A 16,984-nucleotide genomic window follows, 5' to 3' on the forward strand; every position below is an offset into this window, starting at 1 on the left:
CCCGCAGTGGGGCCCGCGGGGCGCCCGCGGCTCTGCCCGGAGCTTCTCCCCCGCTCGCCTGGAGGTCGCCGGCCTGGCGGGGTGGGAAGCCAGCACCTGCGCGTCTGCCCCTCGGCGTTGGGGTGGGGGGGGGGGGGGGTCCCGAAGAGCCCGCAGAAACCCGCGGTCGCCCAGGGAAACAAAAGCTGTGCCGGCGTGGAGGAGCGCAGCCCCTTGGTCTGTGAGGTCGCACGCAAAGCGAAAGCGAGCATTTGCTGGAGGCAAGCCGAAACTTCGGCCGGGGAGCGGAGCCTTTATCGAAGTGAAGTCTTGTGCCGATTAAAACCGGCCAGCGTGAGCTTGTTTTGGAAAGTTACGGGTAATGCTTCAGGTGTTTGGGCTCGCTTCCCTGTCTGGGATCCGCGTTACCCGCTCTCACGCTGTGGAATACTTGGAGGAGAAAGCAGCTGGTGCTTGTCTGTTACGCAAATAATTAAAGTCTCATTGTAGCCATCGTTTCACGTTTAAAGCTTGGCTGGTGGCATAAATAAGAAAAGCAAGTGCATACGGTAGAACGCTATATGTAGGGCATATAGCGTTCAAGTATATCTAGTAGAACCACTGGGATTTTTTTGTGCGGTCTGGGCGTGCACTTGACAGAACGTGATTTTTATTTATTTATTTTGGACAAGTCGGGACGCCGTCTAGCAACGCGTTTGACACGTTGACTCATTTTCGCTTTTTCACAATCTATTGGTAAAAGCGAAAGGTCGATGCAGCATAGTTCTGGATATTCCTAGTCTTGGGAAATGGCAATATCGCTGTCAGTGTAAGAACCATAGGCATTAAGGTTATTTCACTGAAAGTTCTGGTCTTTTTATAGAAGTGTTTTTATTTTTCAGGTTTGGAATTAAAATGCAAGTAGGCGTGTACGTGTTCTAGGCCTTGGTTTTTTGGAAGTTTTTCCTCTGTTGGAAAGTCGTGCCCGTTAAAAGGTGGTAGAAAGTTTTGCGCCAAACTTGAGTGTCCGTATCTGTGTAAAGCTTGTTGTAGGACTTGAGCCTTTGTGGAATGTCAAGCCAAATTGTTCTTTGTTTGTCCTGTGACTTGTTATAGCCTAGGTTACACAATTAGTTAAACATTAGTTCTTTAAACAGTATATTATTATTCTAGTACAAAGCTAAACATACATAAAAATGTTAATATCTTTACAGAAAACTGTTGCTGTGATTGGATCCTAGCTCTTTAAGATCAGCTTTTTAAGTTAAAAGAACTTTCTCCTTTGCCCAAATAGATCAGACTTGTGTCTGACTAAAGTTCCGATTCTTAAGTAAATTCTCATTTTTTTTGTTTCAGGCTGAAGACCACATAGCGTCAGAACCAAGGATTAAAAAACTGGAACCAGTACTTTTGCCAGGTAGGCATAAATCAGGAATTTGACAGATACCTCAACAAGGATATATTTAAGCCTTTTGTTTATTATAATAGAATTGGTAAAATGTAAATAGTTTTTCCTATTTTACTGTGATTTTTGATTTTGGTATATTTTAATCGTAGCGTGCCCCTCGAGGGAATATAACTTCAAAGTAGGAAAATCTAATGAAATTTGTGTCTTTAGAAAATTGTTCTAACCTGCCTGAAACACTAAATAAATACATAAGCAATTTTGCGTGTGTAATGCTTTAGTGCATGTAGAATAACGTCTTGGTTTTATTGCGGGTATTTGAAATGAAACCATTGTAAGTTTTGTAACATTTATGACACCTTTTGGAAGACTACTAATAATTATATTTTTATTAGATAGTCAGACCTTTACCTGGGTGCAGAACCCACTACCATAGCATGTGTGGTAGTTTTCCTTTATTTTAAAAGAAAACGTTAATAGAATTTCCAGTAGGTAGGTTTGATTGACTTTTGTACTGGAAAACTTCTGATGCCATCTTTATTCATTTACTGTTACTAAATATGCAGCTGTTACATAATTTTGGAATTAGTAAGTGTCTTTAAACCTATGCAGAATAACCTTTTCAGTGTGTGGATGAGAAAAGCAGTGTTTTTATTATTGTTCATAATTTTGCATTTATGAAAATGTAGGATATTCATGACTTCTGTATTTCAAATAAGAAATAACCTTTGGTAAATGACACTTTGATCAACGAGGATTTCTAAAAGCTTTTTTCAGATACCAGAGGAACAATCTTGTATTCTCAAGATTACTTTCATTACAAACTGTACATCACAGTAATAAATTTGGCTTGCTATTTCTGAGGGTAATTCTGATTTTAAAACAATTGTATACTGCATTTTTTTCTTAGCATTCAGATTATATGTTAAGAAGTAGGAATTTACGCGCGTGCGCGCACACACACACGCTAATGTAGGAAGCTATTGCTATCATGTTGTCCAAGCTGATAAACCACAATAACTTTCAAAGTGATGAATAGAATAAACAAGTTACTCTTAAAAAATTATTTCTGTCACTGCTTCATATGGGACTGTTGTTAATTAAGCAGTACTAATTGATATGTGATACGATCCAGTGAGGTACCTTAAGCTTAAGAGGCTGAAATATTGTGGAAGAAGTTCAACTAAAAGAGTAAATAACAACTGACTGACACTCTTCATGAAACAAAATAATACAGATTTTGCTTGAGGCATGGATACCTTAAAATACATTGCTAAGACTGCTTGCTGTTTGAAATACAGTTATATTTTTATGCTTGAAAAACTTCTGCTTACCACTTGGCATCTTATTGGTTATGTTGCAGTTGATACTCATCCAAGGTCTTTGACTCAGAAGGAAGTGACTGCGTGTTCTTCCCTGAGACATTCCACAGAAAATGCAAGGCAGTACGAGTTTGCTTTTCTTAAAATGTTACACATCTTGCCTTTACTGTGGGACACGTGCATGAGCAGTTATAGAAAACAATTTCTGTGCAGTAAATTCTTGCAGTGTGGTTCGTTCTTCATTTGTGAAACTCCAAAGTATGCTTAAAATGGTGCTGACTGGATTTGTTTTTCTCAACTGGCTTACATTTATCCCACGTTTGCATCATTTCCCTTGTCTGCACTTTCTTTAAAAATCAGCATTTGATGGCTTTTGGGACGTTTGTAGTAAGTTGCCCCAGGTTATATAGAAACCGATTGAAAGAGTATGACTTGCCACAGAATTAAAATTTCCACGTCCGTATCATTCTAAGGTGTTATTTTGAATTGTTTCATAATAAAATTCACTGCTCTGTACAGCCACAGAGTAGCTCAGACAAAATCTTCTCATTTTTGTGAGCATCAGTCTGTATGAGGGTGGGGGGTGGGGAGTAAAGTCATTTATTTTAAATGACTTAAATGGAACTCTTCCTGTTTAAAGTTAAGCACCAGCCTGAACACATTTTTTTTGTTTCCGTCATCAAATGGTGCAGTAGAAAAGTGTATAAACAAGTACACGTTGTACTGTTGGATAGACTGGCTTTTGGATTTGTCATAACCCTAGTTTCTGGCCAAATTCCAACTCATTTAATTATATTAAGGCTGTCTTGTACTCCCTTGCAAGTACAATTTGAGTACGGTATTCCTAATATCCTATCCTTAATAGTTGTGTGAAATTGCTTTTGCTCTCAGGAGCAGAATTCAACCTGAGGGGCTGAATGTTTATTATGCTGCTTTAATTGGTGGAGTTTTCAAGGAGTTCTTTTGGAATTAACTTATATTAGCACAAGCAGTTACTGGTTTTAGTATCTTTGAAAACTGCAAATAGTTGTATTAAGCTTTTGTTTCCTAAAACATAGTCACTTTGAGGGAGTAGCGTATTAAAAATTGAAATTGTAAAGTAGCTAAATACCCTCCTGTCTGACTTGTATTTCTGGGCAGTGGAGGTTAGAAGAGGGAGTTTCAGCCGTGGAAAAAGTGAGTGAGGTTACAAGATGAGGAGGTTTTTATTTAAAACATAAATAAATAAATTTGAATTGGCACTGGAATCAAATTTTAACCTGTAGAGTTTGTTTTTAAAGTTTCCTCTGGTGCCCAGAGGATTGGAGATGCATCTCTTCAGCTTTCTGGAACAAAAGCCTATATTCTCATGGAACTGTGTGCCCCGAGGAGGGTGGTGTATTAGGAAAAGCAACAAACGTCATTTAAAGCAAGTAAAAACCTTGATTGTAAGTGGCAACGCTGCTACTACAGTAGAGAAAATCAAATAACTTTATAGAATTTGGTATAATTTAATTCCAAAACACAGTAGAGGTTTAAGATGGAGTTATAAAAATGTTTTCTTTCTGCAGTTCTATTCTGCTTAGTGTAGCTCTCTGATCAGGAGTTTTTGCGGAGTTAGTTGAAGAGTTGGCCTGTGTAACAGTTTCACTTTTTTTCCCTTTGTTTGTTTGCATAGCTTGTTTTATAAGCATGTCAAAGAGGAAAAATAGAGAAATAGCAGGTAGTCTCCCAGTGAGTCTATTAAAGTGCCTTGCCTGGCTAGTAGGACATTAGCTTGTGTACTTTAGGGGAGAATGAAGTTAAAGCTGTTAAACTTCAAGGTGTGTTTTGTTATGGTAATCAGTTGTAGCCCATTTTCCACAACAATGTCTGTAGCATTTTTGAGACATCAACTTAAGCATTCAAAAAACATTGTGCAACATAACTGGAATGTAATGCAGTGTGTGTTTTCATGATTTGAATGGCAAAGCAGTGTGCAGAGAGGTGCAATAAATAGATGGATAAGGAACCAGTACTGTAAGCAGCGCCGCAGCGTGGTTTAGGCAAGATCAGGCCAAAAGGTCCTCACTGCTCACACAGGGTGTTCTGCAGGAGATTATGTAACTAATGGAACATCTGATTAAGTGTGAGAAAAGGATTGTTCCCTCTGAATCTTAATACCCACTTACAGTAATTAAAGTGTTGCTCAGTATACTAATTTGCGAATAGATTAAGTTAGTAGTTGTTACCTGTAAGTTTTTACAAAACAGCTAGAAATGGCTTAGTTGGCTTCGGTTTTAAAAGTTTATACAGTAAAATTATAGAAGTAAACTGAATTAGAATAGTATTTTTTTTTCTTTAAGACTTGCTCATGTTAAGGTAAGTTAAAGGAATATTGGTGGTGAGCTGCTGTTGCAGAGCAGTTAGTCTCTCGTGTCTGCACCATGTTTCATGGTCAGAGTGTAGAAGTGGACTTCAGTGCCGTCATTTGTGTGCAATCACACCTGTGGTGGGTTTATGAACAGGTCATAAGTACAGCTGGACACCCATCAGATGCCACCTCATGCTGATGGTGGCCACCAGCAGGCACGTAGGAAGAACAGACAGGACAAGCAGCACTCCCAGCTGCTTGTTCTGCCCTCTGTGTTTCATTCAACGCGTGGCACGGGGACTTTCCTCTTGGAGTAATGTAATGGGGAGATCCAAGTGAGGAGTTACAGAGCATCATAGAGACAGTGCTATCATATTTAATTCCTCTTGCTGGATTTTCCTTACATGAATTTATCAGAGTGCTTTCTATAGCCATGTAAACTGCTATCACCCACAGCTTCATCTGGTAAGAAGTTCAGCAATTTAATTATGTGCTGTTACAAATTACCTTTATTTGTTTGTTCTGAACTTACCACCATCTAGTTTGGATAAATCCTAGTTCTTGTATGACACGGCAAACATCAGGCCATATTCCCCCATTCCATGTGATTCATGATTTTCAGACTTGTGTCTTATGTCCGCTCTCTTTTGCTTCCCTCTAGCTTGTTGTCTTAGTCGGTCATAAGAAGGAAGCTTCCCGTAGCTTTAATCATCCTTTTGATTACCTCTGAACACTTTCCAGTTGTGCTGTGTTCTAGTTGAGGTGGAGTTACAGGTCGTGTTCAAGATTTTTGCCACTGGATATATTCAGCTTTTATCTAATGATGCCAATCTAATTGGCTTTACCACCTGCTTTTTGGTTTTCGTTTGGTTTTTTGTACACATGTGCCCTTAGATAGGCAACTGATGGTAGAAATTCAATTGTGGGAGGTTTTTAAGACTGCATCATGGAAAGTTTTAATTTTTTAGAAGTGTCCGATTCTCTCGCAAGTTAGCTCTCAGCTCTTTTTCAATTTTTTTTTTTTCCTGCTTTCTGCAAATCCTTAGTACATGAAGTCATGTATTCCAGAGCAGCTGCAACACATCTTGCGATAGGAGAAGGAAAGTACGCTTTATTGGTGAGGCATGCTTGTGCATTAGTACCCCAGGTATGTTTACTCCCAACTGCCTTGAACCCCGCACCTCTTCCTTGGCATTTTCATTTGGTTTGTGGTGTCCCAGAGCTGGGGAACAGAGGTCATGGTGTTGCAGTGTGAGTGCACGATGTCAGCACTGTGACTGGGGTGGGGGGAGGGTAAAAAATAGGCACCGAGTTAGTGAGGTTGATGTGTAACCCCAGAGACTTCTCGGGTCTGCCTTTTCTTGTGTATTAGGAATCATTTTGGTTTAACACCTCAAAGGGGAAACTGGGATTGTTTAATAGCTTGGTACAGGTAGTAATGCTGTTACTGTCAGTGCCTTTTGCCATGTGTATTTCTGGAACAAACCGTTGATAATTCTAGTGGGTACTGCTTGATCTGTTAAGGATATTAGTCTGTTGATGGTGGGTAGCAATAGCCTATCAGTGCTGATAATAACTGAATAGAACTTGTATGAAGTCAGTTTCTGATTGTTTCCAAAGCCTATTCAGTTGTTGATTCTCGTTTCCAGTGTTGTGGTGTGTTAGCCAAGGCTCTCTTACTCATTGTGCAGCTGATTAAGACGACATATCGCAGGGTTAGGGTTTTTCCCAGCATAAGGTTTCTTATTTGAAATGGAAATATTGCTGTACAAGTTTGTTTGTTTGTTTTTAAAGTTAGGGTGTGATATTAGACAAGCAACTGAAATAGCTTTGTAACTTCAACTCGTTTTCAGGAATTGGTGTCATACGAGAGCATGAAATTATTTTCAACATTTCACAATGGCCAGATTAGAAAATCAGAATGGCAGTTTGGAAAGTAATACAATCCACTGAAGCTTTTCTAAAGCAGATTTTTTTTTTTTTTTTCTTTTTGGTCTACACCAAGAAGATTACTGAAACTTTTATTTAAATAAATTATGAGAGTTTCAAACTCTAGATCTGAAATCTGAAACCTGAAACAGCAGGTTTTTGCAAACTAATCTTTCTTACTGCAAGAGTTTTAAAAATGAGCCAAGAATTTGGCTTATATTTAGAATAAATGAGGCATCACTTACAGTAAGTATATAGTAAATACTCTTTTCTGTTATAGCTTTTTTGCTTGTTTGACTCACATGCTTTTGGTTCAGTTAACTGCTTGTTTTGTTCTTGGCTTTGCTTTTTTTAAGGATTGGCATGATAAAAATACTACCAAGGCAGTCTGCATGTAGAATCTTAAGTTCCAGATACAGTCTTACAAGTGGATTTTACTGGATAGAGTCAGTTTGTTCTGCTGCCTTTGTTAGGAATACATAGAGGGCATTTCTTAAAGTTTCTGACTAGTAATAAATTTCAAGTATTTGTAAATATCTACAAAAATAGTTTCCTATTTGCAACAGCTTAGCTGTAGGGCAGTGTGGAAATCCTTTAAAGGTGGAAGGACGAACATGCTTTAAAATTGAATATTTTCATGTTTCTGCATGTGCATTCTGTAAAATGGTTCCAAAGTAACTGGTTTCTGCCCACTCTGTCCCACATATATTTAGTGCCACAAGTCATTAAAGTCCAGAAAGAGGATAAAATGTTAGTGTAGATTCTGAATTGTCAGCTGACCAAATTACTGGCATTTTTGTCTCCTAGCAATTATATTTGCTTCCAGTGAAGTAAGTCTTCAGCGAACTTATTTCTAAGGAACCTGTGTTTCTATACTGATTTATTTATTAAGCCAAACCTGAATGATTTAAGCTAGACCCAATAATACATTACAAGTTCAGAACAGCATCTGTAACTTGTATTGGTGGCATGGTTCTAAAATAACTGGCTGAAAACCACAGTCCTCTCAAATTGTTACTGATTATATTGTTTAGGCAAAGTCAGGCTTTGGGAATCTGTAGTTTATGTAGCTAGACTAAAAATATGCAAAACACAAAACACTCCCTCCTCACTGGCTTGTCTGCTGTTCATGTTACAGAACTCTGACCGAATCGTTGCTAAAACTTTTTGGGGAGGGAGTGGTGGTGGTGATAGGGTTATTTTAATTTCACCTAAAAATATGTACTGATGCCAAGAGGAGCCATTTATTATTCCATTTTTCTCATCACAAGTGTGTGTTCCTAATAGCTACTTGGTGCTGACACTTTTTTGTGCAACCAAACAACAAGCCAGATCAGAGAGCTAATTCAGATGAAATCAGGACTGACAAAAAAGGAAGAAAAATATATGGTTAGAATTATTTTCAACTGGATCAATTCTCTGATGTGACTAACCATGCAGTGCCAGCACAAGGGTTGAAGTGGGAATGAATGTTGAATATGGAACTGTTTCTGTTTTAGGGGTAATACAAGTTGCTAGATTAAAGCAACTCTGTAAGCATGATCAGCTTTTTAATCTGCTGCAATACTTTGTTTGGATCTAGTTGGTAATGAGAGCTTTGCTCATGATGGATGTTCCCTTCTTGCCACGTGAACTCCTGTTGGTTGCCTGCTTTATGTTCTTGTGTCCTTCACTGCGTTTCTGGGGCGCGGGGGAAGCTTTTGTGGAGCATCCCATCCTAGTTCAGAAAAGCGATTATCTTTTCAGATCCCTCCTGTGTTCAGTTTCTTTTGCAAGGTTCACAAAGATTAGCCATTATTGGACAAATACTGATTTTAATCTTGTTATTGTGCATGGGAAAAGAGTAGTTGTTCTTTGAAGACTTTTACCAAGAGGTCTTTACTTTTTTACTAATTTTTTCCTTACTGAGCATTTCTAAAATTTAGCTAAGCTCTTGCTATGCTCTTTTTCTGTTTGTTAGCACACTAGAGAAATTGTACAATATTTATATATAATATTTAATAATTTTTCTAATCAGTTTGGCAAAGCAAGCTCTTTTGGTACTGTGCATTTAAAACACACTACTCTTCAAGCAGCGATTAGAGTTGCTTTTTGACAAAAATCCCAGGTTCTCCTATTTAAAAATTAATGCAAGTAGAATGTATCTGAATTGTTTTTCATTCCCCAATAATCACAGTATTGAGCTATCCTTTTGGAACAACACTTTTACTTTGTTGGGTTGGGTTTTTTTGCTTTCTGCAGATGACCAGAAAATTAAACATAGTCTAACTTTTAACTAACTGTGAAAGTATTGGAAAATAGTTGGGGGGGGTGGGGCAAGATGGGTGATATCCACAATAGTGTGCAGCTTTTTTTTTTTGTCTTCATATACCTTAAAGCCTTGAACACATTGTAAGAGCTCATAAAAATCAGAAAAGATATAAAAGGCAATTATTTCATGAGCTTACAAATACTTTTTTCTTAAGTTTGGAAGTGGCTGAGCACACTGAACAGAACATTCATTCAGAAGTGCATTAGAGACATTTACATCTAAATGCTTGACGCATACTAATAAACTCATACAATTTTGGTGTTCTCTACAAGAGAACAGCTAAGAAAAGGCAGCTAAATGGGTGAAGTTCTAGATTTCAGTTACTTGTTAATGAAGTTTTTATTGGAAATTCTTGCTTGGAAATTTACAGAGGTTAATTATTTGCCAGACATTTTGGAGCAGTTTTAGACTTTGATCTTTCTAAATACAAGTGAACTAATTAATGTGCATTTTTAATAGTTAAATGGCTAGTTGAATTAACTTTAGCTTTTCTATTGTGAACTTTTTAGACTATCTTTAACATAAGCAAGCTGTTTTTCTATTGTCTTAATTGAGTGTAATCACTATCAGCATTATAAATGAGGAATTTAGTTGAGGGATTTAGTTTCCTAAGTGTATTCAGGCACTAGGTTTTATGAATTAAGGTAGGAATTACATGACTGTGTGAAGTACTTAATACCCTCTGTTGTCCTTATGTCTTTTAGACCTTGAATGTACACTAAACATGCTCAGATTTTGATTTAGAACTGCAATGCTCATTAAAGACAATGTATACTAATAAATCTATTCTTAAGCTTCTACTACAGCATTGAAAAAGTTTCCTTAGCAATATGTAGGGTACCTGCAAACTTCTTGAGTGTGTAGGATTTGCATTATTCATTTATGAAGTCTGAGTCCAGATTGCTGCTAGCAAGTATCAGGTTCTTCATGTGCTAGAAATTACTATATGTTAGCATTTTAACAGACATACATATGCATGTGTGTGTGCGCTCTGTCTCTCTGTATGTATCAATGTGTGTGTATATACAATACAGCATAAATATGTCACCTTGTAAACTGCTCAGTTACTTTCTTTCATTGTGCAGCATTTTCGTATTCGGTCAATATTGTTAGACTTGTTGAATACTGCTCAGTCTGTTTCACCTCGTACATTACTAAGGTTGTGGTTCTAGATGCTATTCAATCAACCTTCATTCCTGAAAGCTAAGGTTTTAAGATATGCTGTTCTGCTGTATTCATAGGCAGCAAAACTGTGCTAGAAACACTCTTGGATGGAAGGGTTTGGCAGCTGCTTCAGTGAGGAACTGAAAACCTGGAAATTACTTGAGGTCTCTTTGTTTGGCATGTTTCTTGAATTTTAAGCTAAGATAATACAGAATCTTAAAATAGCAAACATGAGAACTGGCTATATAGGTGAAAGAGGATTAGTTATGCATCTCCTACTGCTATAAAGAATCCAGACCCTTGTCTCTGGAGGAAATATAGACGTTTCCAATTACAAGTTCTATTGCAGTGCTAATTCTAGCAGTTTCTGCTTTGTTTTTCAGAGCTATCAAATTTACTTATTGTCTGATTGCCCTGTTATTGATAACAAACAGTGATAAAACTGACAGAAAATACACAAAAAAGCTAAGAAAATTTGTTAGATATTTTGTGTGATCTGCATGTATGCACATTATGAGATCCAGAGTTCCTGATACTAAGTGACAAATTACTACCTTCATAAGATAAATAAAAAAATTAAACTTGATCCTGTGGGGCATGGCACCACAAATGACAAAAGTAGGCAAAATGGTGCAGAATATCTTTTCTTTTAGGATGTTACTGATTAGGGATTGTGTTTTCAAATTTTGCAGAAATAAATTGCCCTGAAGCCTAGACCAGACTCACTCACTATGACTGCAGACTGAGGAGACAAAATTGGTGCTGTTGCACGACAGCTGTGATACTTATTGATGGCTCATTCTGCTGATCACCGAATTCAGCATTTTTAGTCTTGCCTCTGTTGTCTCCAGTTCCCATGTGTGCATGCTCTGCTTTCTGAATATTATTTGGATTGTAGTGGGTTATGCGTTATGGTGGATTAGATATATACCATGAATTCTCTTAATATCCAAAATATGAAACATTGAAATTGCTTGTGCTTTTGGGAAATTTAGCAGAATTTTTCTGATGTTTAATAGTTTCTGAGGCTGTGTGTTAAGTGAAAGGTGTATTAGCTAGATAGATCCTTCAGTCTCTTGTTATTTTTGTGATTCGTATATTCAGTGTAGAAATATTTTTATTAAACATGAGTAGGCTTTTTATAGAAGGGTAGCAACCTGTAATTTTTCTTCTGGTTTCCTGACAGAGTTTAAACAAACTCCTCTTGTCTCCTGAGATCATTCTTTGACTGGTCGAGTCACATGGAAGTGTTGACTGCTGTTCCGTGTCTGGAACAGCTTGTGACTGTTTACTGGAAAAAAGCAGCAGCTACATTGTAAAAATGTGCAGTGTAATATCTCTGAATAGCTCTGTTGTTGACACTTGTATAGAAAAATCACCTACTCAACTACAAATATAAGAAGGGTTCATTGTGCAAGACCAACACGTACTACTTGTGTTGTTTATCTGCTTTCCTAAATTTGAGTTAAGTTTGGAAGGTTTGCACCTTTTTATATTGCTCATTATAGACATCCAAATGATGGATAAAAGCCTGGTCAATATAAAATTCCAAACTTGCATTTTAAAAAAAGTTCAGTTTCTAGAGGCTGTTGAAAACCACATCTATTAAGTTTGCATTGCAAACTTTCTCATGCTTCATTGTCAATGTTTAAACCCTTTGGTTGAAATCTGTACGCATGCACTCTGTCTTGCTGTATTATAATACTCGGGTTCAAAACTGACAGTTTCGTATTAGGGCTGTAAACTTGAGTGCAAAGGAGAAGCTAGGCCAAAAAATCCTGAAAGTATTTGTGTTGAATGAAATTAGAATAAATGAAGTTGCACTAAAATAGGATTAGTATTAACATGTTGCATCGTAGCCACGCAATTAGGAGGAATGGCAAAGGGAAGTAAAAAGAGCTGACTTTGGTAAAGAGAATGATGTAGCAGGCATGTTTTAAACAGTGGTAGATTCACATTGAAGAAGTTTGCATGGATCTCTTCCTTCTCTACTGTTTTGTAGCATCAGAGACATGAAGTACTGAAATAGTTTGGTAATAGTAATTTGTGCTTTTAGCAAGAGTGTCTCCTGTGTAATACTAAAAAATGCTACACTTGGTAACAGGTAAGAGAATGTTATATGGGAAAAAAAAAAAACAACCCTATGGAAGTTGCACTTCATGGTGTATTTGGCTCTCCATACCTTTTTATTAGAAATGCAGTGATACACTGGAGGTACTGGGAGGGGGAAGAATAAAAACTATTTAGGTTTAGAACAACTGACTTTGTGGAGAGGGGAAGCTTCACAGGCAGGATGTGACTGAGAGCTCGATGTTGAATAGTTGGAAGATTAACACCAACTGTGAGAAGGAATTGCTTTAATATACAGTTTGGGCTTTTGCAGTTATTTAAGTAGACAGCTTATTAGAAAAAATGCTGGGCATTAAGAAGTTTCAGGCCAGACTGCTAGAAGTATTGAAACACTTTTATTACAGTGTTTTAACAGAAGTAGGGCTTGTCATTCGCATGTATCCCATTATAAGACATTGTTTTCAGTTGCTGAGGGCTTGGTTGAGCTTTAACAATTTGTACTGAAGCTGTCAGATTCAGAGGGTTTTTTTTCCCCGAATTCAAAAGCTTATTTAACCACAGTTTAGTAATGTTTGAGAAGAGACTTTAAAGCTCCAGCACATCTGTCTGTAGAGCATTTTCAGAACTCTTGCCACTTCTGGCATAGATTATGCACGTATATGATAACCACAGGTCAGTGAAATTTGTCCCCTTACATCTTCAAACGGTCCCAGAATACTCAACATAATTCTGCCAGGTCAAGGCTACGGAATTAGTCCCAGAAGTTTTTGTAGCTGTTTATCACAACTGAACTAAAAGCAGGGACTCTGCTGCTGCTCTTGGTGACTTCCAGGCTGATGCCTAATGATAATGAGGGCAAGAGAGCTAGCAGGACAGCTTAGCTAAATAGCTTAGGGTGAGGAGCATGTGCAGAGACTGGGTCTCAGGACAAGTAAAAGGTGCATTTCTGCTCAAGTGTTTGGAAAGCTAAAGACAGTGTTGTGGTTTCACCCCAGCCAGCAACTAAGCACCACGCAGCCGCTCACTCACTTCCCCCACACCTAGTGGGGTGGGGGAGAGAGTAAAACTCATGGGTTGAGATCAGAGCAGTTTAATAGGACAGAGAGGAGGAAAATTATAATAACAACAATAATAAAATGACAATAATAATAATAATAAAAGAGTTGGAACATACAAAACAAGTGATGCACGATACAATTGTTCACCACTTGCTGACCGATGCCCAGTTAGTTCCGGAGCAGCAATCCACCTCCCCCCCCCAGGCCATCTCCCCCCAGTTTATATACTGGGCATGACATCACATGGTATGGAATATTCCTTTGGCCACTTTGGGTCAGCTGCCTTGGCTGTGTCCCCTCCCATCTTCTTGTGCCCTTCCAACCTTCTTGCTGGCTGGGCATGAGAAGCTGAAAAGTCCTTGACTTGGTGTAAACACTACTTAGACACAGCTGAAAACATCAGTGTGTTATCAACATTCTTCTCAGACTGAATCCAAGACATAATACTATATCAGCTACTAGAAGGAAAATTAATTCTATCCCAGCTGAAACCAGGACAGACAGTTCTTTGAATGTGTGGTGTATTTGGTTTGTGAGGCAAGGTTTTGGTAGTGGGGGTGGCTACAGGGGTGGCTTCTGTGAGAAGCTGCTGGAAGCTTCCCCCATGTCCAACAGAGCCAATACCAGCCAGCTCCAAGGTGGACCCACCGCTGGCCAAGGCCAAGCCCATCAGCAGCAGTGGTAGCGCCTCTGGGATAACGTATTTAAGAAGGGGAAAAAGTTGCTGCACAACAGAAACTGCAGCTGGAGAGAGGATTGAGAACATGTAAGAGAAACAACCCTGCAGACACCAAGGCCAGTGAAGAAGGAGGGGGAGGAGATGCTCCAGGCGCAGGAGCAGAGATTCCCCTGCGGCCTGTGGTGAAGACCCTGGTGAGGCAGGCTGTTCCCCTGCAGCCCAGGGAGGTCCCTGGTGGAGCAGATATCCACCTGCAGCCCGTGGAGGACCCCACGCCGGAGCAGGTGGATGCCCGAAGGAGACTGTGACCCCGTGGGAAGCCCGTGCTGGAGCAGGCTCCTGGCAGGACCTGTGGACCCGCGGGGGACCCACGCTGGAGCGGTCTGTGCCTGAAGGACTGCACCCTGTGGAGGGGACCCACACTGGAGCAAGGGAAGAGTGTGAGGCGTCCTCCCCCTGAGGAGGAAGGAGCAGCAGCAACAATGTCTGATGAACTGACTGCAACCCTCATTCCCTGTCCCCCTGTGCTGCTCAGGGGGGACGAGGTAGAGAATTTGGGAATGAAGTTGTGCCTGTGAAGAAGGGAGGGCTGGGGGGAAGGTGTTTTAAGACTTGGTTTTATTTCTTATTACCCTACTCTGATTGGATTGGTAATAAGTTAAGTTAATTTTCCCAAAGTCGACTCTGTTTTGCCTGTGATGGTAATTGCTGAGTGATCTCTCCCTGTCCTTATCTTGACCCACAAGCCTTTCATTATATTTTCTCTCCCCTGTCCAGCTGAGGAGGGATAGAGTGGCTTTGGTAGGCACCTGGTGCCCAGCCGGGGTCAACCCACCACATGTGGTTACTTGGGTGCAGTGATAACTACCTGAGGAAAATACCTTCTCTACATCAGAAGGCAGATTTATTCAAAGTTATATCCTTGCTCATTGGGCATACAGATAACTGATTACTGCCATTATAGTCACCCAAAGAACTGACTGTTTTCTTGCAAAGCACAGGATGCTCTAAGATGACATTTCGGGCAACTGGGACTAAATATGCCCAAACTATTGTGAGCAAATTAGGCTTTAGTAATCTTTGGTCTTTAGTCTTTTTTAAACAAAAACCTACAGCTAGTATAAAATTACACTTTTTCTGAACCCACTTCCACTCCCACACTGTGGTAGACAGCAGCAGCAGGAGGTGGCTGATGTGATGACAGAAGCAAAAGCCATATATGGGACTAAATGACCAAGTTCATTTCCTGAAGTAAGAATGAAATTACTATTTAGCTTTCAGAAACCTCTGTTGTGGAACTAAAAAGTAGCATTGTGTGTAGCAATTTACTTTCTCTTTTTAAATGGTCCTCAGTCTCATTTGCCTGTATGCTTTTTTATTTCATAGCTTATTCCAGATGAATTGGCATAATTATTTTTTTTTTCCTTCATTTGGATCTTCTGTTTTGCAAAAGGAAATGGTTGGCCTCCTTCATTAGATGGTCACAGTAGAAATTTTGAAATGGTGAGGAGTGTTTAATGTGTTTGTGTTCTGGTTTTTCTTTTATTAAATCACATGAAAACCTGTTTTATAAACGCAAAACTAGATGTGGACTGATTATTCTGAATTCATGAAGTTCATGAAACTATCTAACGTACTTAACAAGAGCCAGCTAATTGCAGTTTTTAAAATAAATACTAGCTGAAGTACATGAATTTATGCCTTTGTTTAAAGGACAGTGTTGTCCAAACCAATGAATTTTTAATAATGAAGGATTGCAGATTTTGATCTCTGGGTATAAGGAAAGTGGTGTGTGGTTTGTGGGTTTTTTTGTGTTTTGTTTTGGTTTTTAGTTTTTTTCTTTTCTTTTTTTTCTTTTAACTACTGCACAATATTGTCTATTTTGGAACCATAGTTTTCTTTTTCCCCTCTGAGTGCTGTTTAGTTAATCTCCAGGCTTACCCAGAAGAGGTGTATAACTTGACACACATAAAGAGTTAAGGGTTTCTTGGTACTACAGACTTAGAATTGTTGTACCTACAAGATTTATATAGGCTTTTCTTTTTCCTGTGCCGTTTTTCTGTTTTAGGTGAAATTGTGGTAAATGAAGTAAATTTTGTAAGAAAATGCATCGCAACAGATACAAGTCAATATGACCTGTGGGGCAAATTGGTTTGCACTAACTTCAAGATTTCCTTTATTACGGATGACCCAATGCCGCTACAGGTTTGTTATTATCAATTGCTACATCATGACAACAAATGGGATAGGTAAAATGGATTTAATTAGAATACAGTGAATCTGTCTCATGTCTGATATAAATATGATGCCTTCTAAAACAAAGCAGGCTAAATGATGAGGTTCTACTGTTCTGTTCTGAATGTGTTGCTATTCCATCCCTTCACTGAGAATATCAAAACAGAGCAAGTTTAGTATGGAAATACAGCAAACTCTATTTACCTCTTTTTTGTGGAAGCTTCATTGGGAAGTGGCTTTACAAAAGGCAAAGCAAGAATTATATAAAAACATGTTCTTCTTGAAGAAAGTAATTGCAAATGTTCCTTTGACTAGACAAGCAAACTAGATCAGCAAAGCCTTTACTGCATCCAAGTTTTATTGGCATTACTGACAGAGGACCCAGTAACCATGAAATGAGTTTTCCTTGTAGATGGAGCAACAAGGAAAGGGGAGAAAGAAACCAAGCCTTTGTCAAACCAGAGCACATGACATTCAAAACCTTGGTCGGTTTTTGAACA

The 16,984-nt window shown here is 38.8% G+C and overlaps 1 protein-coding gene across 1 annotated transcript in view; it reads left to right on the forward strand.

Moving 5' to 3' along the window:
• Positions 1-16,984, forward strand: part of MTMR10 (myotubularin related protein 10) — a 41,773-nt gene that overhangs the window by 314 nt on the left and 24,475 nt on the right. The window contains exons 2-3 of the mRNA XM_049813329.1: positions 1,336-1,396; positions 16,318-16,454. Of these exons, the coding sequence (XP_049669286.1) occupies positions 1,336-1,396; positions 16,318-16,454 (198 nt within the window). The remainder of the gene's footprint in view (positions 1-1,335; positions 1,397-16,317; positions 16,455-16,984) is intronic.

Source organism: Accipiter gentilis, chromosome 10 (assembly GCF_929443795.1).
Source record: "Accipiter gentilis chromosome 10, bAccGen1.1, whole genome shotgun sequence".
Classification (NCBI taxonomy): Eukaryota; Metazoa; Chordata; class Aves; order Accipitriformes; family Accipitridae; genus Astur; species Astur gentilis.